Source organism: Crinia signifera, unplaced genomic scaffold (assembly GCF_055691185.1).
Source record: "Crinia signifera unplaced genomic scaffold, ASM5569118v1 HAP2_SCAFFOLD_268, whole genome shotgun sequence".
In the NCBI taxonomy this organism is placed as follows: Eukaryota; Metazoa; Chordata; class Amphibia; order Anura; family Myobatrachidae; genus Crinia; species Crinia signifera.
In genome coordinates this window covers 115001-139363 of record NW_028142161.1, presented here as the reverse complement: position 1 = coordinate 139363, position 24363 = coordinate 115001, and the positions used below count along the sequence as shown (strand labels likewise).

General features: G+C 52.2%; 1 protein-coding gene across 1 annotated transcript in view; it reads left to right on the top strand.

Moving 5' to 3' along the window:
• The window catches only part of HPX (hemopexin), a 66973-nt gene that overhangs the window by 10718 nt on the left and 31892 nt on the right, over positions 1-24363 (top strand). The window contains exons 3-5 of the mRNA XM_083168079.1: positions 5059-5136; positions 5733-5854; positions 18837-18990. Coding sequence (XP_083024205.1) covers positions 5059-5136; positions 5733-5854; positions 18837-18990 — 354 coding nt within the window. The remainder of the gene's footprint in view (positions 1-5058; positions 5137-5732; positions 5855-18836; positions 18991-24363) is intronic.

The window sequence follows — 24363 nt, the reverse complement described above, 5'->3', positions numbered from 1 at the left end:
TTCCTCCATATGACTTTGAGGCGAGAGGCAGCTGTCGAAGAAGAGCCAGAGGCATTCGGTCCCAGAGAATTAGCCCGTGGATGGAATCCGTAGACTGCAAAAAAGGGCGACGTCTTAGAGGCCGAATGATGTGCGTTATTATACGCAAATTCGGCCAACGGCAGGAAACTAATCCAGTCATTTTGAAGTTTGGAAACAAAGACCCTCAGATACTGTTTAAGAGACTGATTAAGACGCTCTGTTTGTCCATTGGCCTGTGGATGGAATGCGGAAGTAAGGCTGATCTTCACCTTTAAGGCAGCACAGAACATTCTCCAAAACTGAGCCACAAACTGTGGACCCCGGTCGGACACAATATCACTGGGAAATCCGTGCAGACGAAAAATGTGTTGAAGGAATAGCGTGGCCAGTTCTTTAGCCGAGGGTAACTGCCTTAAAGCCACGAAATGTGCCATCTTAGAAAATCTATCGATGACGACCCAAATGACTTGACAGTGTGATGAGACTGGAAGACCCACAATAAAATCCATGGCCAGATGGGACTAAGGCCTGCCTGGAACGGACAAAGGCAACAACTCTCCCAATGGTCGAGAATGAGCAACTTTATGTCGGGCACACTCCGGACAAGACAAGACAAAGTCCTTGCTGTCCCTGGCCATCCCTGGCCACCAGACCACTCGGGATAATAAAGCAAGGGTTTTATATACTCCTGGGTGACCCGAAATCTTAGTATCATGGCATTCTGCCAACACTCTGCGTCTCAATGAAGGAGGAACAAACAGTTTATTCTCCGGAGTTTGGGCTGGAGCTTGCCCTTGAGCTTGCCGGAGAAGACCCTCCAAGGTCTGGCTAACTCCGGCATGGATACAGGATGAAGGAATGATGGACCCAGACTTGATCCCACCCTCTTGTTGAGGAACAAAACATCTGGAAAGGGCGTCTGCCTTAATGTTTTTCGATCCAGGGACATAAGAAATAATGAAATTAAATCTCATAAAGAAGAGTGCCCACCGGGCTTGGCGAGCGTTCAGTCTTTTGGCTGATTCAATGTGTTGTAGATTCTTATGATCGGTTAAGACCAGAATCTGATGAAAAGCTCCTTCCAGCCACTGACGCCATTCATCAAAGGCCCACTTGATGGCAAGTAACTCCCTGTTGCCCACATCATAATTGGACTCAGCTTGAGAAAATTTTCTGGACATGTAGGCACAGGGGTGGAATTGTGAAGACTCCGGATCTCTCTGAGAGAGAACCGCCCCGGCCCCAACTTCGGAGGCGTCGACTTCCACCACAAATGGCAGCTCAGGGTTGGGATGTCTAAGAACTGGAGCCGAGATGAAGGCTTGCTTCAAGGTCTTGAAAGCCTGTTATACCTGAGGAGACCATGCTGATGGATCCGCACCTTTCTTGGTCAACGCCACCAAGGGTGCCACAATTGAAGAAAAGGCATGAATGAATCGCCTATAATAATTGGCGAACCCAAGAAATCGCTGGACTGCTTTTAAATTGGTGGGTCGCACCCAATCTAAATTGGCTTGTAATTTCTTGGGGTCCATTTGGAACCCTTGTGAAGAAATTATATATCCCAAGAAAGACACCTGGGTCACCTCAAATTCGCATTTCTCTAATTTAGCGAATAACTGATTCTCGCGTAATTTTTGCAGAACCTGACGAACTTGTGTCCTATGCGAGTCCAAGTCTTGGGAAAAAATTAAAATATCATCTAAATAGACAACTACGAATTTGCCCAAGAATTCCCGAAGGACATCGTTAATAAAATCCTGAAAAACGGCTGGGGCATTGGATAACCCGAACGGCATTACCAGGTACTCATAGTGCCCCGTCTGAATGCCGTTTTCCACTCGTCCCCTTCCAGGATTCTTATGAGGTTATAAGCCCCCCTAAGGTCAATTTTAGAAAAAATGGTAGCGGAACGTAGTTGGTCAAACAGAACCGTAATTAAAGGAAGGGGATAGGTGTTTTTCACCGTAATTTTATTAAGGGCACGGAAATCTATGCACGGCCTCAAAGAACCATCCTTCTTTTCCACAAAGAAGAAGCCGGCGCTGAGCGGAGATTTAGAGGGCCGAATAAACCCCTTGTAGTCATCCATGGCCTTTGTCTCCGGGAGAGACAATGCATAAAGTCTACTCTTGGGCAATGGCGCGTTGGGGACCAATTGTATGGCACAGTCGTATGGCCGATGTGGAGGTAAACTGTCGGCCTTACCCTTTGAAAACACGTCTGCGTAATCCCGGTAGGGAATGGGAATCCCTGCTAAAGAGGTGGATTTCACAGGGAGCGAAATATGAAGGCACTTCTGCTGACAATTGGGGTTCCACTGGGTAATCTCCCCAAGGCGCCAATCAATGATGGGATTGTGTTTTCTCAACCAGGGGAAACCCAACACGATGGGTACCGAAGAACATGAGGTTAACAAGAAAGTGATCTCCTCCTGGTGAAATAGACCAATGGTCAACTGTATGGGTGAAGTCTGAAAAGTAACGGCCCCATTGGACAGAACCCCACCATCTAAGCCCCGTAAGGTAATGGGGATAGGTAGCTGGAGTTGCGGAATCCCCAAGCTCTGGGCGAGGGAAGAGTCCAAGAAATTACCAGCCGCGCCGCTGTCAATAAATACTGACCCCGAAAAATTACCCCCTTGAAAAGAAATATGCCCCGGGATTAGTAATGAATCTAGAGAGGAAAAGAGCTGGAGGCCAAAGTGAACCCTCTCTTCGTTCACTTGGCCCGGCCTTTTACTGGCCTATTGGGGCAATTTCTTAAGATGTGACCCTTACAGCCACAGTATAAACACAGACCTGAACTTAATCGACGAGCCCTTTCTTCCGGGGAAATGCGAGCTGCCCCAAGTTGCATGGGCTCCTCACTTTCCTCAGGGGTCATCGGAACATAGGGAACCACCCGAGTGAGCGAGCCCCGTTCCGACCTCCGCTCACGGAGGCGACGGTCAATTTTAATGGCTAATTCCATTAACTTGTCCAATGTTTTAGGTGCCGGGTATTGAATGAGGCAATCCTTGATCTCATCGGAAAGACCGCAACGAAACTGACTGCGTAATGCAGGGTCGTTCCACCCGCAATCATTCGCCTATCGGCGGAACTCGGTACAATAAACCTCGGCTGGGTCTTTCCCTTGTCTAAGGGCTCTAAGATGGGTCTCTGTTGAGGCTTCACGGTCAGGATCATCATACAAAGAACTAAAGAAACTGTCTACGGAAGCCAGGGCTGGGCTGTCCGAAGGCAATCCAAAGGCCCAGGTCTGGGGGTCCCCCGGGAGCAAAGAGATAACTAGTCCAATACGCTGGGCCTCGGATGAGAAGGAGCGTGTTTTGAGTCGAAAATACAACTTGCAACTCTCACGAAAATTAAAAAAGGTTTTGCGGTCTCCAGAGAACCGATCAGGCAAGTTCATTTTAGGATCTGAACCCCCTGAGTCTGGAGGTCGCGACCTCTGCTCTTGGGACGATACCTTCAAGGACAATTCCCGGACCATCTGAGTAAGCCCTTGAAGCTGATCAGAAAACGTCTGAGACGGGGTACTCATAATATCAAACGACACAAGTCACTACCCCTCCAGGTATTTGACAGGGGAGACCTGTCTTTATTCTGGCCGGTTATAATGTTATGTTGCCCTGGCCTGGGCACCAGGGACAATACGGGTTCCAGACGGAGAGATGATAAGGCGTGAGCCCACAGCCGGGACCGCCGGTTAGGACGGCCACAGCGGGTCCTACACTCTCTCTGTTGAGTCCCTGAGGCAGGTGGCAAACCCCTGCGGAGCTAGGCTTCACCTGTGGCCGCCGCGTTCGAAGGAGCGAGTTAAGCCCGCTCCGACCCCGATGCAGCCAGGTCTTATGTGGTGACAAGGGGTAAGCGATCGCCACGGGGAACACTCAAGAGGATAAGCTGACTACTGGACCTAACTGGAAACTGGCCCCTAACTGCCGGCACCAGGCCAAGACGGGGAGTGCGACCTAGTCGCAGACACCAGCGGATAGAAGGGAGTCCCCAAGAATACTCCAAAGGGACCGTGACTCCCAAAGCAGGGATCTGGAAGAACGGTGACACTCCTGCCTAAACAGAACACTAATGACAGACGGGGGCCAGGGAACACATACAAAAAGACGGGGACAAGAATACAAAGAAGATAACCAAGGACAGTCCCACGGAGGGCCAGAGAACCAAGGAAGAAAAAGACCAGAGCTCCACTGGAGCACTTACGTGACCCACGGAAGATGGAGACAGTGGGTCCGCTGCAGGCTCACAGGCTGATGGAGGAATACAGCAGAGGAGTCCGGTGAAGTGCTGGAAACAAGGGATCCACAGGAAAACACAGCTGACAGTAGTCGTGTCTCTTACACATTATACCATACAGTAGTAGTGCTACTTACACATTATTCCACACAGTAGTAGTGACCCTTACACATTATGCCACACAGTAGTAGTGACCCTTACACATTATGCCACACAGTAGTAGTGACCCTTACACATTATTCCACACAGTAGTAGTGACCCTTACTGTGGGACGTCGGCGACCATTGAATGATTTCTCCTGCAGAAGAGGCATGCGAGGGGCTGTGTCCTAATTGCACATCCTCTTGCATGGTAGTGGGGGGAATCAGTGGCGGTGGGGGACTTGTATTTGGCGGGGGCAGCGTCAGCGTCATAGTGATACATAGTTTTCAATAATAGCCCTAAGTATAATCTAAGGATGATCTGCGGATGGATGAGACTCCAAGTTCTGAAGATACCCTCCACCATCCATACCCCCCCCCCTATGCACAATAGCCACTAACCCCTCCACCCCAACCGCACCCCCAGTGCACAATAACCCTCTCTGTGTATTAGGACTTTTTCACTGTTGCCAAATTCATGGGCCTCAAGGTTCTGTTGATGCTCCTGCGGTGGATGAGGGCAGGTAAATAGGCCGGTGTGAGGAGCTTACGGCCGGTGTGCTGCATTTATATACATAACGAGGCAATAACGTATCGGCTGTCGTATATCTGCGCACTTATTCATTGCCATGTCCTCTTAGGTGTGAACGGACGCTGTACGGATGAAGGGTTTGGCGCCATGACGCTGGACGATAAAGGAGTCATGCATTATTTAAGAGGTAATTGCTAATATGTGTCCATGATGTCATACAATGTGTAGGGGGATAATAAGTCCCAGGGGTAAATGTTATAGCTCTGCGGGGCATCAGCAAGATCCCTGTGAATTTGCTTAATGTGGTAATCATTTAGTGGGCAATATCCCCCTCCCCAGTGCCTGCAACCTGCTGTGGTCAGGCGGTGAGGGCCTCAGAGTCCGGGCGGGGAGGGCCTCAGAGTCCGGGTGGCGAGGGCCTCAGAGTCCTGGCGGCGAGGGCCTCAGAGTCCGGGCGGCAAAGGGCCTCAGAGTCCTGGCGGCGAGGGCCTCAGAGTCCGGGCGGCGAGGGCCTCAGAGTCCGGGCAACGAGGGCCTCAGAGTCCGGGCGGCGAGGGCCTCAGAGTCCGGGCGGTGAGGGCCTCAGAGTCCGGGCGGCGAGGGCCTCAGAGTCCGGGCGGCGAGCACCTCAGAGTCCGAGCGGCGAGGGGAGGGCCTCAGAGTCCGGGCGGTGATGGCCTCAGAGTCCGGGTATATACAGTTATGAGGAGAGCACCATAGGATTGGTTGATAGATAATCCTATGTCAGTTGAATCTCTGTCCTGACCAGATGGTGTCTCCCAGGTGATTATGTCTGGAAAGGATTTCAGGGCCCAAGAAAACTCATCAATGAGACATGGGAGAGTGTGAGTGGCCCAGTGGATGCAGCATTCAGAAATCAGCATCAGAGAACCTACCTATTCAAGGTGAGACTGTCCTGCTCTTATTACATTGTCAGAACTCACTATACAGTGCACCATCAGCATACAGTGCACCAGCAGTACTCACTATACAGTGCACCATCAGCACTCACTATACAGTGCAACAGCAGCACTCACTATACAATGCACCAGCAGCACTCACTATACAGTTCCCCAGCAGCACTCACTATACAATGCCCCAGCAGCACTCACTATACAGAGCACCAGCAGCACTCACTATACAGAGCACCAGCAGCACTCACTATACAGTGCACCATCAGCACTCACTATACAGTGCAACAGCAGCACTCACTATACAATGCACCAGCAGCACTCACTATACAGTTCCCCAGCAGCACTCACTATACAATGCCCCAGCAGCACTCACTATACAGTGCACCAGCTGCACTCACTATACAGTGCACCAGCAGCACTCACTATACAGTGCACCATCAGCACTCACTATACAGTGCACCAGCAGCACTCACTATACAGTGCACCAGCAGCACTCACTATACAATGCACCAGCAGCACTCACTATACAGTGCACCAGCAGCACTCGCTATACAATGCACCATCAGCACTCACTATACAGGGCACCAGCAGCACTCACTATACAGTGCATCATCAGCACTCACTATACAGTTCACGAGCAGCACTCACTATACAATGCCCCAGCAGCACTCACAATACAGTTCACCATCAGCACTCACTATACAGTGCACCATCAGAACTCACTATACAGTGCACCATCAACACTCACTATACAGTTCACCAGCAGCACTCACTATACAGTGCACCAGCAGCACTCACTATTAAGTGCACCAGCAGCACTTACTAGACAGTGCACCAGCAGCACTCACTAGACAGTTCACCAGCAGCACTCACTAGACAGTGCACCAGCAGCACTCACTATACAGTGCACCAGCAGCACTCACTAAACAGTGCACCAGCAGCACTCACTAGACAGTTCACCAGCAGCACTCATTATACAGTTCACCAGCAGCACTCACTAGAAAATGCACCAGCAGCACTCACTATACAGTGCACCAGCAGCACTCACTATACAGTGCACCAGCAGCACTCACTATACAGTGCACCAGTAGCACTCACTATACAGTGCACCATCAGCACTCCCTATACAGTTCACCAGCAGCACTCACTATACAATGCCCCAGCAGCACTCACTATACAGTTCACCATCAGCACTCACTATACAGTGCACCAGCAGCACTCACTATACAGTGCACCAGCAGCACTCACTATACAGTTCACCAGCAGCACTCACTATACAGTGAACCAGCAGCACTCACTATACAGTGAACCAGCTGCACTCACTATACAGAGCAACAGCAGCACTCACTATACAATGCACCATCAGCACTCACTATACAATGCACCAGCAGCACTCACTATACAGTTCACCAGCAGCACTCACTATACAGTTCACAAGCAGCACTCACTATACAGTTCACCAGCAGCACTCACTATACAGTTCACCAGCAGCACTCACTATACAGTGCACCATCAGCACTCACTATATAGTGCACAAGCAGCACTCACTATACAGTGCACCAGCAGTACTCACTATACAGTGCACCATCAGCACTCAATATACAGTGCACCATCAGCACTCACTATACAGTGCACCATCAGCACTCACTAAACAGTTCACCAACAGCACTCACTATACAATGCCCCACCAGCACTCACTATACAGTGCCCCAGCAGCACGCACTTTACAGTGCACCAGCAGCACTCACTATACAGTGCACCATCAGCACTCACTATACAGTGCACCATCAGCACTCACTATACAGTGCACCAGCAGCACTCACTATACAGTTCACCAGCAGCACTCACTATACAGTTCACCAGCAGCACTCACTATACAGTGCACCAGCAGCACTCACTATACAGTGCACCATCAGCACTCACTATACAGTGCACCAGCAGCACTCACTATACAGTGCATCAGCAGCACTCACTATACAGTTCACCAGCAGCACTCACTATACAGTGCACCAGCAGCACTCACTATACAGTGCACCAGCAGCACTCACTATACAGTGCACCAGCAGCACTCACTATACAGTGCACCAGCAGCAGTTACTATACAGTGCACCAGCAGCACTTACTATACAGTGCACCATCAGCACTCACTATACAGTGCACCATGAGCACTCACTAAACAGTTCACCAACAGCACTTACTATACAATGCCCCAGCAGCACTCACTATACAGTGCACCATCAGCACTCACTATACAGTGCACCAGCAGCACTCACTATGGGTGTGGTATGAATCAACGACAGTCAGGATCCCGACAGTCATTATCCCGACGTCGGGATCCCGACTGCCTGGTCTCAGACAGCGTGGCCAGCGCAACAAAGCCCTACGCTCGCCACCTATTCTATTCTCCCTCTATAAGGGGTCGTGGACCCCCACAAGGGAAAATAGTCGACGGCCATCGGGAACCCGGCCGTCAGTGTTTTAACAGTCGGGATCCCAACGTCGGGTTAATGACTTTCAGGACCCCGTCCGGCACCCCTCATTATACAGTACACCAGCAGCATACAGTGCACCAGCAGTACTCACTATACCAGGGGTGGGCAACAAGTGGCACTCCAGCTGTTGATGAACTACACATCCCAGCATGCCTTGCCTTAGCTTTGCTATTTGGCCATGCTGAAACTGATGCAAGGCATGCTGGGATGTGTAGTTCATCAACAGCTGGAGGGCCGCTTATTGCCCACCCCTGCACTATACAGTGCACCAGCAGCACTCACTAGACAGTGCACCAGCAGCACTCACTAGACAGTTCACCAGCAGCACTCACTAGACAGTGCACCAGCAGCACTAACTAGACAGTTCACCATCAGCACTCACTATACAGTTCACCAGCAGCACTCACTATACAGTGCACCAGCAGCACTCACTATACAGTGCACCAGCAGCACTCACTATACAGTGCACCAGCAGCACTCACTATACAGTGCACCAGCAGCACTCACTATACAGTGCACCAGCAGCACTCACTAGACAGTTCACCAGCAGCACTCATTATACAGTTCACCAGCAGAACTCACTAGACAATGCACCAGCAGCACTCACTAGACAGTGCACCAGCAGCACTCACTATACATTGCACCAGCAGCACTCACTAGACAGTGCACCAGGACCACTCACTGTACAGTGCACCAGCAGCACTCACTAGACAGTGCACCAGCAGCACTCACTATACAGTGCACCAGCAGCACTCACTATACAGTGCACCAGCAGCACTCACTATACAGTGCACCAGCAGCACTCACTATACAGTGCACCATCAGCACTCACTATACAGTGCACCATCAGCACTCACTATACAGTGCACCATCAGCACTCTCTAAACAGTTCACCAACAGCACTCACTATACAATGCCCCAGCAGCACTCACTATACAGTGCACCATCAGCACTCACTATACAGTGCACCAGCAGAACTCACTATGGGTGTGGTATGAATCAACGACAGTCAGGATCCCGACAGTCATTATCCCGACGTCGGGATCCCGACTGCCTGGTCTCAGACAGCGTGGCCAGCGCAACAAAGCCCTACGCTCGCCACCTATTCTATTCTCCCTCTATGGGGGTCGTGGACCCCCACGAGGGAAAATAGTCGACGGCCATCGGGAACCCGGCCGTCAGTGTTTTAACAGTCGGGATCCCAACGTCAAGTTAATGACTATCAGGACCCCGTCCGGCACCCCTCATTATACAGTACACCAGCAGCATACAGTGCACCAGCAGTACTCACTATACCAGGGGTGGGCAACAAGTGGCACTCCAGCTGTTGATGAACTACACATCCCAGCATGCCTTGCCTTAGCTTTGCTATTTGGCCATGCTGAAACTGATGCAAGGCATGCTGGGATGTGTAGTTCATCAACAGCTGGAGGGCCGCTTATTGCCCACCCCTGCACTATACAGTGCACCAGCAGCACTCACTAGACAGTTCACCAGCAGCACTCACTAGACAGTTCACCAGCAGCACTCACTAGACAGTGCACCAGCAGCACTAACTAGACAGTTCACCAGCAGCACTCACTATACAGTTCACCAGCAGCACTCACTATACAGTGCACCAGCAGCACTCACTATACAGTGCACCAGCAGCACTCACTATACAGTGCACCAGCAGCACTCACTATACAGTGCACCAGCAGCACTCACTATACAGTGCACCAGCAGCACTCACTAGACAGTTCACCAGCAGCACTCATTATACAGTTCACCAGCAGCACTCACTAGACAATGCACCAGCAGCACTCACTAGACAGTGCACCAGCAGCACTCACTATACAGTGCACCAGCAGCACTCACTAGACAGTGCACCAGGAGCACTCACTGTACAGTGCACCAGCAGCACTCACTAGATAGTGCACCAGCAGCACTCACTAGACAGTGCACCAGCAGCTCTCACTAGACAGTGCACCAGCAGCACTCACTAGACAGTGCACCAGCAGCACTCACTAGACAGTGCACCAGGAGCACTCACTGTACAGTGCACCAGCAGCACTCACTAGATAGTGCACCAGCAGCACTCACTAGACAGTGCACCAGCAGCACTCACTAGACAGTGCACCAGCAGCACTCACTAGACAGTGCACCAGCAGCACTCACTAGACAGTGCACCAGCAGCACTCACTATACAGTGCACCATCAGCACTCACTATACAGTGCACCATCAGCACTCACTATGGGTGTGGTATGAATCAACGACAGTCAGGATCCCGACAGTCATTATCCCGACGTCGGGATCCCGACTGCCTGGTCTCAGACAGCGTGGCCAGCGCAACAAAGCCCTACGCTCGCCACCTATTCAAATTTCCTTCTATAAGGGGTCGTGGACCCCCACAAGGGAAAATAGTCGACGGCCATCGGGAACCCGGCCGTCAGTGTTTTAACAGTCGGGATCCCAACGTCGGGTTAATGACTTTCAGGACCCCGTCCGGCACCCCTCATTATACAGTACACCAGCAGCATACAGTGCACCAGCAGTACTCACTATACCAGGGCTGGGCAACAAGTGGCACTCCAGCTGTTGATGAACTACACATCCCAGCATGCCTTGCCTTAGCTTTGCTATTTGGCCATGCTGAAACTGATGCAAGGCATGCTGGGATGTGTAGTTCATCAACAGCTGGAGGGCCGCTTATTGCCCACCCCTGCACTATACAGTGCACCAGCAGCACTCACTAGACAGTGCACCAGCAGCACTCACTAGACAGTTCACCAGCAGCACTCACTAGACGGTGCACCAGCAGCACTAACTAGACAGTTCACCATCAGCACTCACTATACAGTTCACCAGCAGCACTCACTATACAGTGCACCAGCAGCACTCACTATACAGTGCACCAGCAGCACTCACTATACAGTGCACCAGCAGCACTCACTATACAGTGCACCAGCAGCACTCACTATACAGTGCACCAGCAGCACTCACTAGACAGTTCACCAGCAGCACTCATTATACAGTTCACCAGCAGAACTCACTAGACAATGCACCAGCAGCACTCACTAGACAGTGCACCAGCAGCACTCACTATACATTGCACCAGCAGCACTCACTAGACAGTGCACCAGGACCACTCACTGTACAGTGCACCAGCAGCACTCACTAGACAGTGCACCAGCAGCACTCACTATACAGTGCACCAGCAGCACTCACTATACAGTGCACCAGCAGCACTCACTATACAGTGCACCAGCAGCACTCACTATACAGTGCACCATCAGCACTCACTATACAGTGCACCATCAGCACTCACTATACAGTGCACCATCAGCACTCTCTAAACAGTTCACCAACAGCACTCACTATACAATGCCCCAGCAGCACTCACTATACAGTGCACCATCAGCACTCACTATACAGTGCACCAGCAGAACTCACTATGGGTGTGGTATGAATCAACGACAGTCAGGATCCCGACAGTCATTATCCCGACGTCGGGATCCCGACTGCCTGGTCTCAGACAGCGTGGCCAGCGCAACAAAGCCCTACGCTCGCCACCTATTCTATTCTCCCTCTATGGGGGTCGTGGACCCCCACGAGGGAAAATAGTCGACGGCCATCGGGAACCCGGCCGTCAGTGTTTTAACAGTCGGGATCCCAACGTCAAGTTAATGACTATCAGGACCCCGTCCGGCACCCCTCATTATACAGTACACCAGCAGCATACAGTGCACCAGCAGTACTCACTATACCAGGGGTGGGCAACAAGTGGCACTCCAGCTGTTGATGAACTACACATCCCAGCATGCCTTGCCTTAGCTTTGCTATTTGGCCATGCTGAAACTGATGCAAGGCATGCTGGGATGTGTAGTTCATCAACAGCTGGAGGGCCGCTTATTGCCCACCCCTGCACTATACAGTGCACCAGCAGCACTCACTAGACAGTTCACCAGCAGCACTCACTAGACAGTTCACCAGCAGCACTCACTAGACAGTGCACCAGCAGCACTAACTAGACAGTTCACCAGCAGCACTCACTATACAGTTCACCAGCAGCACTCACTATACAGTGCACCAGCAGCACTCACTATACAGTGCACCAGCAGCACTCACTATACAGTGCACCAGCAGCACTCACTATACAGTGCACCAGCAGCACTCACTATACAGTGCACCAGCAGCACTCACTAGACAGTTCACCAGCAGCACTCATTATACAGTTCACCAGCAGCACTCACTAGACAATGCACCAGCAGCACTCACTAGACAGTGCACCAGCAGCACTCACTATACAGTGCACCAGCAGCACTCACTAGACAGTGCACCAGGAGCACTCACTGTACAGTGCACCAGCAGCACTCACTAGATAGTGCACCAGCAGCACTCACTAGACAGTGCACCAGCAGCTCTCACTAGACAGTGCACCAGCAGCACTCACTAGACAGTGCACCAGCAGCACTCACTAGACAGTGCACCAGGAGCACTCACTGTACAGTGCACCAGCAGCACTCACTAGATAGTGCACCAGCAGCACTCACTAGACAGTGCACCAGCAGCACTCACTAGACAGTGCACCAGCAGCACTCACTAGACAGTGCACCAGCAGCACTCACTAGACAGTGCACCAGCAGCACTCACTATACAGTGCACCATCAGCACTCACTATACAGTGCACCAGCAGCACTCACTAGACAGTGCACCAGCAGCACTCACTATACAGTGCACCATCAGCACTCACTATACAATGCACCAGCAGCACTCACTAGACAGTGCACCAGCAGCACTCACTAGACAGTGCACCAGCAGCACTCACTATACAGTGCACCATCAGCACTCACTATACAGTGCACCATCAGCACTCACTATACAATGCACCAGCAGCACTCACTAGACAGTGCACCAGCAGCACTCACTAGACAGTGCACCAGGAGCACTCACTGTACAGTGCACCAGCAGCACTCACTAGATAGTGCACCAGCAGCACTCACTAGACAGTGCACCAGCAGCACTCACTAGACAGTGCACCAGCAGCACTCACTAGACAGTGCACCAGCAGCACTCACTATACAGTGCACCAGCAGCACTCACTAGACAGTGCACCAGCAGCACTCACTATACAGTGCACCATCAGCACTCACTATACAGTGCACCAGCAGCACTCACTAGACAGTGCACCAGCAGCACTCACTATACAGTGCACCATCAGCACTCACTATACAATGCACCAGCAGCACTCACTAGACAGTGCATCAGGAGCACACACTGAGCCTGATTCAGACTTTGCAGATGGACAAAACCATGCTGCACTGCAGGTGGGGTAGATGTAACAGGTGCAGAGAGAGTTAGATCTGGGTTAGTTATGTAGACAGTCAAAATGTCAACAAAGGTCGACATTTTGACCATGATGACCTTTTGACTGTTGACCTAGTCCCTGTACAGTAGATGTAATGACTTGATACTGCGAATTAACAGTGCCATGTGATCAACATGTGAATAATTAGCAGCCTCCCCGCCAGAGTGTTATCACGCCCTTCACAAGCCTGAATAGGGAGTGAATATGCCGCAATCCAGCAATAAGCTACAGATCCATTTGCAAAACGCTCCCCATATAAAGATTCCACAATGTGTGCAGCCCATGACTTACTCAGCGGCTGTGATAGAATCCGGCTGATCGGGGGCGTAGCTGACGTCACATGACTTCCCCTCATACACCTGGGCACGCCCCTCACCATATAATGATACCCCAGTGTGTGCAGTCTGTGTGTAGCCCAGGACTTACTCAGCGGCTGTGATAGAATCAGGCTGATCGGGGGCGGAGCTGACGTCACATGACTTCCCCTCACACACCTGGGCACGCCCCTCACCATATAATGATACCCCAGTGTGTGCAGTCTGTGTGTAGCCCAGGACTTACTCAGCGGCTGTGATAGAATCAGGCTGATCGGGGGCGGAGCTGACGTCACATGACTTCCCCTCACACACCTGGGCACGCCCCTCACCATATAATGATTCCCCAGTGTGTGCAGTCTGTGTGCAGCCCATGACTTACTCAGCGGCTGTGATAGAATCCGGCTGATCGGGGGCGTAGCTGACGTCACATGACTTCCCCTCATACACCTGGGCACGCCCCTCACCATATAATGATACCCCAGTGTGTGCAGTCTGTGTGTAGCCCAGGACTTACTCAGCGGCTGTGTTAGAATCAGGCTGATCGGGGGAGGAGCTGACGTCACATGACTTCCCCTCATACACCTGGGCACGCCCCTCACCATATAATGATCCCCAGTGTGCGCAGTCTGTGTGTAGCCCAGGACTTACTCAGCGGCTGTGATAGAATCAGGCTGATCGGGGGCGGAGCTGACGTCACATGACTTCCCCTCACACACCTGGGCACGCCCCTCACCATATAATGATACCCCAGTGTGTGCAGTCTGTGTGTAGCCCAGGACTTACTCAGCGGCTGTGATAGAATCAGGCTGATCGGGGGCGGAGCTGACGTCACATGACTTCCCCTCACACACCTGGGCACGCCCCTCACCATATAATGATCCCCCAGTGTGTGCAGTCTGTGTGTAGCCCAGGACTTACTCAGCGGCTGCCATAGAATCAGGCTGATGGGGGGTGGAGCTGATGTCACATGACTTCCCCTCACACACCTGGTCACGCCCCTCACCATATAATGATTCCCCAGTGTGTGCAGTCTGTGTGTAGTCCCGGACTTACTCAGCGGCTGTGATAGAATCAGGCTGATTGGGGGCGGAGCTGACATCACATGACTTCCCCTCACACACCTGGGCACACCTGTGTATTACCTGACACTCCCAGATAACAGCTGGTTACCACCCAAAACACCGGCTTCCTGTCAATTACACTATGTACGGCCAGCTATCTATTGTTGGATCTCATTGCACAGAGGCCTCGCACACGTGTTCTGTTATCCTTCAATCCGCTTCTCCCTCCACCTGTCCGCTCGATCCTATTCCTTCCAATATTATCCGTCGTCTCAGTCCGTCGGTCTGCTCTCACCTCTTTAATCTTTCCCTATCCTCTGGGATCTTCCCTTCCTCCTTCAAACACGCTCTTGTCTCCCCAATTCTCAAAAAAACAAATCTGGACCCCAACTCTCCATCCAACTACAGGCCCATCTCCCTCCTCCTTTTTATTTATTTATTAGCAGTTTCTTATATAGCGCACACAGATTCCGCAGCGCTTTACAGAGAATATTTGACCATTCATATCAGTCCCTGCCCCAGTGGAGCTTACAATCTATATTCCCTACCACATGTACCACATGTACACGGACACACAGAAATTCTAGGGTTCATTTTTTGGATTGTGGGAGGAAACCGGAGTACCCAGAGGAAACTCACGCAAGTACGGGGAGAATATACAAAATCCTCACAGTTAGGACCATGGTGGGTATTGAACCCATGACCTCAGCGCTGTGAGGTAGTAATGTAACCGTTACACCGTCCGTACTGCCCCTTTTGCCTCCAAGGTCCTAGAACGTCTGACCTATAATCGTCTCCTAAGTCACCTTACTGCTAACTCCATTCTAGACCCCTTTCAATCCGGGTTCCGCCCCTTTATATTCCACTGAAACTGCCCTGACCAAAGTCACTAACGATCTACTATCGGCTAAATCCAGGGGCGGATCCATGATAAAATGACAGGGGGGGCACCATGATAAAAAAGGGTTTGGGTGGGGGAGGGGCGGTGTTAGTGGTGCCAGTGTACATGCTAAGAGAGCGGCAGGATAGGGTGGGAATGGAATTAAGAATAGGCCCTGGCATTTAAAGTACGCAGGCCCACCATGGCGACAAGTGAAGGATGTAGTTGTGCGCGCGCCAAAGGCGCGCTCCGGAAAAGGGTGTGTGGCCACTCAACAGGGGGCGTGTCAACACCATATACAACTTCTACACATTATGCAACAAAATACTAGACCCCATTATACTTGCCCCTTACACATGATGCCAAATGGAATGAGCCAAAATTGACATAATGCCACATGGATTGAGCCAAAATTTACATAGTAACACACACGGATTGAGCCAAAATTCACATAATGCCACAGGGATTGAGCCAAAATTCACATAATGCCACACGGATTGGGAAAAAATTCACATAATGCCACACGGATTGAGCCAAAATTCACATAATGCCACACGGATTGGGAAAAAATTCACATAATGCCACACGGATTGAGCCAAAATTCCCATAATGCCACATGGATTGAGCCAAAATTCACATAATGCCACACGGATTGGGAAAAAATTCACATAATGCCACACAGATTGAGCCAAAATTCACATAATGCCACACGGATTGAGCCAGAATTCACATAATGCCACACGGATTGAGCCAGAATTCACATAATGCCACACAGATTAAGCCAAAATTCACAATACACTTCATAAACAGGGACATTGTCCACCAAAGGCGCGCATTAAACATTTACACCATAATGTCCATTACACGTTAAGTTACAAGCCATTATGTCCATTATGTGTTATGCCAAACACTATAATGCCTTTTAAAAATTATGCTACATAAGTGCTGCTTATCTACATGCTCATTGCCAAGGGTTCCATGCTCATTGCCAGAGGTTCCATGCTTGTTGCCATGTGGGATTACATGCTCATTGCCAAGGGGGAATACATGCTCGTGGTAAATGGGGGACAGCCGCCGCCAGGCAGAAGTGATAGCCACTGACAGTGCCAGAGCCTGGCTGTATTCCGAGCACTGCAGGTCTCGGCTATTTAAAATAATACCCCTTTCACACCAAAAAATGCATTCCCAGGTTGGCCCCTTTTACACCAGCCTAGTCCCTGCATTTTCTGGTGTGAGGGGGAGAGAAAACCACCCCTCCCCCCCTTTAACTAGTTAACTAATTTAACCGGCTATATCTTCGGAACCAACTGACCCATTTACATGAGACAAGTATCATATTGAAGAACTTTTGAGTGGGCTTTGAATGATTTTGGTCCAGTGAAACTGGAACGTTTGGTTCCAGAGTAATCTGCCCTCAAAGAACATGAACAGCCATGAAATTACATTTCAAAAATAAAAAAATCAGTTTACACGCAATATCTTTGGAAGCGATTGACCGATTTGGACCAGCCTGATATCATATTGAAGGCCCAGCGATTTGGAATTGAATGAAATCAACCACAAGCTTCTGTGATGCCAGGGCGGGAACTGGCAGCCATCGGAACCGGGTGGGGGTCGGAATTGACGGATCCCATATTATCCTATGGGGAAAAAACGTTACAGGTTTGCCAGGTGATATCTCCGGTTCCCGGGGGCTAGAGACACGGGGCTGGGCTCGTTGGAAAGCCCTGGTCCTCAGCTACAAAATAAATGACAGGGGGGGGCACGTGCCCGGGTGCCCCCGGGTGCCCCCGGGTGCCCCCCCCCCCCCCCCCCCCTGAATCCACCACTGGCTAAATCCAAAGGCCTCTTCTCTATCCTCATCCAGCTTGATCTGTCGGCAGCCTTTGGCACTGTTGACCACTCTCTCCTGCTCAACACCCTCCGCTCCTTTGGCATCACTGGCACGGTCTTCTCCTGGTTCACCTCATACCTCTCCGATCGCTCCTTTTCCATCTCCACTCCAAGCTCCTCCTCTCCTACTACCCCGCAGCCAGTCGGTGTTCCCCAAGGGTCAGTCCTTGGCCCTCTCCTCTTCTTCCTCTACACCACCTCTCTGGGCACCCTCATCAGCTCCTATGGCTTCCATTACCACCTCTATGCTGATGATACCCTAATCTATCTCTCCTCCCCCGACCCATCCCCATCCCCATCACTCCTGTCCAAGATCTCCGAATGCCTCATGGCCATCTCAGCCTGGATGACCCAACGCTTCCTGAAACTAAACATGGCTAAAACTGAACTTCTAATCTTCCATCCCCTGAACATCCCCTCTTCTCCCACTATCTCCATCAGCATTGGTGAAACCGAGATCACCTCCACCGACCAAACGCGCTGCCTCGGTGTCATCATTGACACATCTGACTCCTGCTGTTAGTGTGCACAGGTCAGACGAGGGGTGACTCTCCCTATAATAACCTGATTTTATAGCACACACACAATGTTGCTTCAGGGCCCCTCTGGGATAAGGACCTCTCCAGGATTTGGGCCCCACTGGGATCAGGGCCCCTCCTGGATTTGGGCCCCTCTGGATTTTGGGCCCCTCTGGGATTTGGGGAGCTACAGGATTTGGGCCCCTCTGGATTTTGGGCCCCTCCGGGATTTGGGCCCCTCTGGGATCAGAGCCCCTCCGGGATCCAGGCCCCTACAGGATTTGGGCCCCTCCGGGATTACATTTCATTAGACCCGCTCATGTGTGCAGTTTGTCCATCCAGCGGATTTCCACAGCCTGCTCCATAGTAATCCCGTAGGTGGCGTTGTGTAGCGGACAGGAATCTCCCTGTGTGGGGCTCATTCACTGCTGCAGCCTTACGCTACGCTATTTTATGTGTTCCAGGGCGCCCAGGTGTGGAGCTATTTGGAAGGACACCTGATGACTGGTTATCCGCGTCTGATTAGTCAGGAGTTCCCGGGGGTTCCAGACCACCTAGACGCTGCTGTGGAGTGTCAGCAGGGGGAGTGCAGAACCGACAGCATTATATTCTTCAAAGGTAAGCGGGGCGCACAATGACCATGGGGTGGAGAGTCCTGGGGTGGAGAGTCCTGGGGTGTCCCTGTGCTCAGCAGAACATTCAGATCCTGACCTGCAGTGTTCTGCGCGGCACCTCCCATGGTGCAGTGTTCTGCGCAGCACCTCCCATGGTGCAGTGTTCTGCGCAGCACCTCCCATGGTGCAGTGTTCTGTGCGGCACCTCCCATGGTGCAGTGTTCTGTGCGGCACCTCCCATGGTGCAGTGTTCTGTGCGGCACCTCCCATGGTGCAGTGTTCTGCGCGGCACCTCCCATGGTGCAGTGTTCTGTGCGGCATCTCCCATGGTGCAGTGTTCTGTGCGGCACCTCCCATGGTGCAGTGTTCTACGCGGCACCTCCCGTGGTGCAGTGTTCTGTGCGGCACCTCCCATGGTGCAGTGTTCTGTGCGGCACCTCCCATGGTGCAGTGTTCTGTGCGGCACCTCCCATGGTGCAGTGTTCTGTGCAGCACCTCCCATGGTGCAGTGTTCTGTGCAGCACCTCCCGTGGTACAGTGTTCTGCGCAGCACCTCCCATGGTGCAGTGTTCTGCGCGGCACCTCCCATGGTGCAGTGTTCTGTGCGGCACCTCCCATGGTGCAGTGTTCTGCACGGCACCTCCCATGGTGCAGTGTTCTGTGCGGCACCTCCCATGGTGCAGTGTTCTGTGCGGCACCTCCCATGGTGCAGTGTTCTGTGCGGCACCTCCCATGGTGCAGTGTTCTGTGCAGCACCTCCCATGGTGCAGTGTTCTGTGCAGCACCTCCCGTGGTACAGTGTTCTGCGCAGCACCTCCCATGGTGCAGTGTTCTGCGCGGCACCTCCCATGGTGCAGTGTTCTGTGCGGCACCTCCCATGGTGCAGTGTTCTGCACGGCACCTCCCATGGTGCAGTGTTCTGTGCGGCACCTCCCATGGTGCAGTGTTCTGTGCGGCATCTCCTGTGGTGCAGTGTTCTGAGCGGCATCTCCCATGGTGCAGTGTTCTGCGCAGCACCTCCCATGGTGCAGTGTTCTGCACAGCACCTCCCATGGTGCAGTGTTCTGTGCAGCATCTCCCATGGTGCAGTGTTCTGTGCAGCACCTCCCGTGGTGTAGTGTTCTGCGCAGCCCCTCCCATGGTGCAGTGTTCTGTGCAGCACCTCCCGTGGTGCAGTGTTCTGCGCAGCCCCTCCCATGGTGCAATGTTCTGCATAGCATCTCCCATGGTGCAATGTTCTGCGCAGCATCTCCCATGGTGCAATGTTCTGCGCAGCATCTCCCATGGTGCAATGTTCTGCGCAGCATCTCCCATGGTGCAATGTTCTGCGCAGCATCTCCCATGGTGCAATGTTCTGCGCAGCATCTCCCATGTATGATTTTGCCCTGTAAATGATTGCACCTTTAAAAAAAACATCCAAGTTTGTCCGGGATCCCGCGTGACACACACACACAGCATGAAACAAACACCACATGCATATGTACATATATACATACATACATACATACATACGTACATACGTACATACTGTATACACACACATTGCAGCATACTTGCAGGGAGATTATAGTTTGTAGTAGAATTTTGGACAGGGCGACATTGAGGGGGTGTGTCATGCTCCTCCCAAAGGGCGTGTTTAGTTCCATATATGGAAAGATTGTGAAAAAAGGATGTGAACGTGGCACCTAGAAGCGTGGGTGTGTACTGCTACATCTGAGAGGATTCTCTTATAATGACTTATATCCAAATGTAGATGATCCCCAAAGCAGTTAGTAAGAGCTACTGTACTTGGTAAAGTGCTGGGAAATGGTGCTGATGATTCAATGTAACTGTCTCTCATTCCTTTTCCCCAAATATGTAACAGTGTAATGTGGGCTAGGTGACATGAGGGAGATTGCTAGACTAATGAGGGAGAGAGGGAGATTGCTGCTATGTCAGGGAGTCTCCTGCAGAATGCAGGAGGGGAGGTAACTATGATGTAACAGTGTAATGTGAGCTAGGTGACATGAGGGAGATTGCTAGACTAATGAGGGAGAGAGGGAGATTGCTGCTATGTCAGGGAGTCTCCTGCAGAATGCAGGAGGGGAGGTAACTATGATGTAACAGTGTAATGTGGGCTAGGTGACATGAGGGAGATTGCTAGACTAATGAGGGAGAGAGGGAGATTGCTGCTATGTCAGGGAGTCTCCTGCAGAATGCAGGAGGGGAGGTAACTATGATGTAACAGTGTAATGTGGGCTAGGTGACATGAGGGAGATTGCTAGACTAATGAGGGATAGAGGGAGATTGCTGCTATGTCAGGGAGTCTCCTGCAGAATGCAGGAGGGGAGGTAACTATGATGTAACAGTGTAATGTGTGCTAGGTGACATGAGGGAGATTGCTAGACTAATGAGGGATAGAGGGAGATTGCTGCTATGTCAGGGAGTCTCCTGCAGAATGCAGGAGGGGAGGTGACTATGATGTAACAGTGTAATGTGGGCTAGGTGACATGAGGGAGATTGCTAGACGAATGAGGGAGAGAGGGAGATTGCTGCTATGTCAGGGAGTCTCCTGCAGAATGCTGGAGGGGAGGTAACTATGATGTAACAGTGTAATGTGTGCTAGGTGACATGAGGGAGATTGCTAGACTAATGAGGGAGAGAGGGAGATTGCTGCTATATCAGGGAGTCTCCTGCAGAATGCAGGAAGGGAGGTAACTATGATGTAACAGTGTAATGTGGGCTAGGTGACATGAGGGAGATTGCTAGACTAATGAGGGAGATTGATGCTATGTCAGGGAGTCTCCTGCAGAATGCAGGAGGGGAGGTAACTATGATGTAACTGTGTAATGTGGGCTAGGTGACATGAGGGAGATTGCTAGACTAATGAGGGAGAGAGGGAGATTGATGCTATGTCAGGGAGTCTCCTGCAGAATGCAGGAGGGGAGGTAACTATGATGTAACTGTGTAATGTGGGCTAGGTGACATGAGGGAGATTGCTAGACTAATGAGGGAAAGAGGGAGATTGCTGCTATGTCAGGGAGTCTCCTGCAGAATGCAGGAGGGGAGGTAACTATGATGTAACAGTGTAATGTGGGCTAGGTGACATGAGGGAGATTGCTAGACTAATGAGGGAGAGAGGAAGATTGCCGCTATGTCAAGGAGTCTCCTGCAGACTGCAGGAGGGGAGGTAACTATGATGTAACAGTGTAATGTGGGCTAGGTGACATGAGGGAGATTGCTAGACTAATGAGGGAGAGAGGGAGATTGCTGCTATGTCAGGGAGTCTCCTGCAGAATGCAGGAGGGGAGGTAACTATGATGTAACTGTGTAATGTGGGCTAGGTGACATGAGGGAGATTGCTAGACTAATGAGGGAGAGAGGAAGATTGCCGCTATGTCAAGGAGTCTCCTGCAGACTGCAGGAGGGTAGGCAACTATGACATAACATACATACATACATATATATATATATATATATATATATATATATATATATATATATATATATATATATATCTTATATATTTAGCCAGATCTGTCACTCAACCCCTGTGGAGAACGTTCCTGTGCAGAACAGTTTCACTTTCATGTGTCTGACGTTCCACCCCCTTGACATCACCTCCCCCCGCCCAGCCAGGGCTACAGTACACGCCCACCTTATCCCACAGCCACCATCCACCATTACTCCTGCACATCCCTACCCTCTGCCAGGACCCCCGCGACCCCCCTCCCGCGATTCGCGGGCCCCCCCGCGACCCCCCCCCTCCCGCGATTCGCGGGACCCCCTGCGACCCCCCCCTCTTGCGATTTGCGGGACCCCCCGCGACCCCCCCCTCCCGCGATTTACGGGACCCCCCCGCGACCCCCCCTCCCGCGAATCACGGGACCCCCCGCGACCCCCCTCCCGCGAATCGCGGGACCCCCGCGACCCCCCCTCCCGCGGTTCGCGGGACCCCCGCGACCCCCCCTCCCGCGATTCGTGGAACCCGCGTGACCCCACCTCCCGCCATTCGCGGGACCCCGCACCCCCCCTCCCGCGATTCGCGGGACCCCCGCTTTCCACCCTCCCGCGAGTCGCGGGACCCCCGCTTTCCACCCTCCCGCGAGTTGCGGGACCCCCGCGACCCCCCTCCCGTGATTCGCGGGACCCCCGCGAACCCCCCCTCCCGCGATTCGCGGGACCCCCGCGACCACCCCGGTATTCGGACTATTGTTAGACAGCACTTACATCGACAGCCATTACAGCGACACCATTAGTTCGACAGCTCAATAGGTCGACATGGTTTTAGGTCGACATACTATTAGGTCGACATGTCATTAGGTCGACAGCTCATTAGGTCGACAGCTCATTAGGTCGACATGTTTTTAGGTCGACACTGCCATTAGGGTCGACAGTGTCTATGTCGACAGTCAAAAGGTCGACATGGGTTTTTTCACTGTTTATCGAGCCGACATGTGCCGACAGGCGGTATTTCATGCCCTACTATCCACTAGGGCGTGGTGGGAGAATAAAATAGTGTGCCGAGCGCAGCGAGGCACCGTGCCCGAAGCATAGCGAGCGGCTGCGGTACACGTCAAACTGTGTCCATGTCGACTGTGTCGACATTTCGGCCAAAAAAACAGTGAAAAAACCCATGTCGACCTTTTGACTGTCGACATAGACTCTGTCGACCTACTGGCAGTGTCGACCTAAAAACATGTCAACCTAATGAGCTGTCGACCTAAGGAGCTGTCGACATAATGACATGTCGACCTAATGGTATGTCGCCCTAAAACCATGTCGACCTATTGAGCTGTCGAACTAATGGTGTTGATGTAATGGCTGTCGATGTAAGTGCTGTCTAATATCCGTCCCAGACCCGACCACCCCCTCCCGCGATTCGCTGGACCTCCGCGACCACCCCCTCCCGCGAAACGCGGGACCCCCGCGACCCTCCCGCAAATCGCGGGACCCCAGCGACCCCTCCCTCCCGCGAGCCCCCTCCCGCGATTCGCAGGACCCCTGCATCCTCCCCTCCCGCGATTCGCGGGACCCCTGCGACCCCCCCTCCCGGCATTAAAAGGGCCTCCCGCGATTCACGGCACCCCCCCCTACTGTGATTTGCGACCCCCCTCCCGCAATTCGCGCCGCCCCCTCCCGCGATTCACGGAACCCCCCGTAGCGCCCCCCTCCCGCGATTTGCGGGCCCCCTCGGCACTTCTCGCGATTTGCGACCGCCCCCTAATTCACACATTCGGGGACCCCACCTCCCGCGATTCATGCCCCCCTCACGCAATTCACGGCACCCCCCACACCCCCCTTCCTGCGATTCACGAACACCCCCGTAGCGCCCCCCTCCCGCGATTTGCGGGCCCCCTCGGCACCTCTCGCGATTTGCGACCGCCCTGTAATTCAC